The sequence below is a fragment of the Myotis lucifugus genome, unplaced genomic scaffold (assembly GCF_000147115.1).
Source record: "Myotis lucifugus unplaced genomic scaffold, Myoluc2.0 scaffold_1662, whole genome shotgun sequence".
NCBI lineage: Eukaryota > Metazoa > Chordata > Mammalia > Chiroptera > Vespertilionidae > Myotis > Myotis lucifugus.
In genome coordinates this window covers 27034-28770 of record NW_005872710.1, presented here as the reverse complement: position 1 = coordinate 28770, position 1737 = coordinate 27034, and the positions used below count along the sequence as shown (strand labels likewise).

Here is a 1737-nt window from a genome sequence, read left to right as displayed (position 1 = left end):
CCCAGCTGCCCCGGTTCCCTCCCTGCAGGCTGACGCGGCCCGTCCTGCCCAGCCCACCTGTTCGCTTCTCCAAAGAGGAGAACCAGCACTTTATTTATATATATATATTGGTTTCAGAGAGGAAGGGAGAGGGAGAGAGAGAAACATCAATGATGAGAGAGAATCATTGATCTGCTGCCTCCTGCACGCCCCACACTGGGAATCAAGCCCACAAGGAGAGTGAGAGAGGGAGAAATAGAAACCTCGGTGATAAGAGAGAATCATTGGTCTACTGCCTCCTGCTCGCCCCCCACTGGGGATCGAGCCCACAACCCGGGCCTGTGCCCTGACCAGGAATCAAACCGTGACCTCCTGGTTCATAGGTCGATGCTCAACCACCGAGCCATGCCGGCAGGGCAAGAGCCAGCACTTTAACCTCAGCTCCCCGACTCGCCAATCCCGCCCCCCGGGAGTCGCTTTGGGGTGATAGTAGTGGCCCTGCCCCCTGAGTGGAGCTGCCTTAGCCCTCAGGTGGCACTGAGAGTGGCCACAGGGAAGCTCTGCAGATGCCACGTCTGCTGGGCCCTCATCTCCGCACCAGGGCTGGTCACCAGGCCCACAGAGGCCACGGGCAGAGAGGAGCTGGGTTGCCCCCAAGGCGGGATGGGCAGAGGGGCTGCCACCGAGCCTGCCGCTTCTATGAGCCCGGCCGGGGCTGGTCCGTGTTGGAGCCCTGCACCCACACCCGCCTGGGCAGGGGGTTCCGCGGGGGCCAAGGTCAGGGAAACGGACAGAAAGCGTCCGCTCTCACGTTGAGGAGGCAGGGCCCACCCGGGCGGCTGGGCTCGATGGCCCGCCTCTCAGACAGTGGGCATGTCCGATCGGCCATAACTGTTCTCTGTTTTAACACTTGGAGTGCGGGAAATGAGTTAAGTCGGCTCGCGTGAATTGCGCGTACTCCGCGGGAGCCGTCTTAAACTCGGTTCATATAGATTTGCGGTGGAGTGCGGGAAACGTGTAAACTCGGGCCGATTGTAACTGCGTATTACCAAATATTTCATTTCAATCGAACCCATACTTCAAAAGATATAGGCATTTTAACGCGCCATCTTATATTTTGGCGGGAAATTCACCCGATAAGAAACCAGAGTCTCAATGTCATGTTCGATGATGATGAATCCATTTACCTGGTCATGGGGGTGTGAGCTGCTCTTGGGAGTCCTCAGTTTCCCCCACAGGGAGGCGTGAGAAGCAAGGCAGGGTGGGAACTGGTGTCATCTGGGTCCTTCCGAGGGGTGGGTGACGTGGGGAGCCCTCGAGGGTCCTCCCGGCTCCTTCCCGTTGCTGCCACCCCGTGAGGCCCCTGCAGCCTTCCCCCACGGGGGGAGAGGGGCCCACACTAGGGGGGGGGCCCTCCCAGCTGCAGCTGAGCAGCCCCGCTGTCTCCCTTCGCAGGCATCGCCCCCAACATCACCAGGGGCCCCCTGGACAGCACGGTGATTGACGGCATGTCCGTGGTGCTGGTCTGCGAGACGTCGGGGGCCCCGAGGCCGGCCATCACCTGGCAGAAAGGTAGATGAGACTGGTCTGCTTTGGGGGGGCCGGGAGCGGGCATGGCAGTCCTCAGTGCCAGTCTGGAGCCAGCAGGTTGGGGGGGTGTCCCAGGTACAGTTGTGAAGGTCCCGCAGCACAACTCAGGGGGCGCCTGTCACACCCAAGATGAGTGACCCCCGCCCACCACCCGCCAGGCTCAGGCAC

The 1737-nt window shown here is 61.1% G+C and overlaps 1 protein-coding gene across 1 annotated transcript in view; it reads left to right on the top strand.

Moving 5' to 3' along the window:
• Positions 1 to 1737, top strand: part of LOC102428780 (protein sidekick-2-like) — a 39308-nt gene that overhangs the window by 15286 nt on the left and 22285 nt on the right. Inside the window, exon 6 of the mRNA XM_023748680.1 lies at positions 1435 to 1543. Within this exon, the coding sequence (XP_023604448.1) occupies positions 1435 to 1543 (109 nt within the window). The remainder of the gene's footprint in view (positions 1 to 1434; positions 1544 to 1737) is intronic.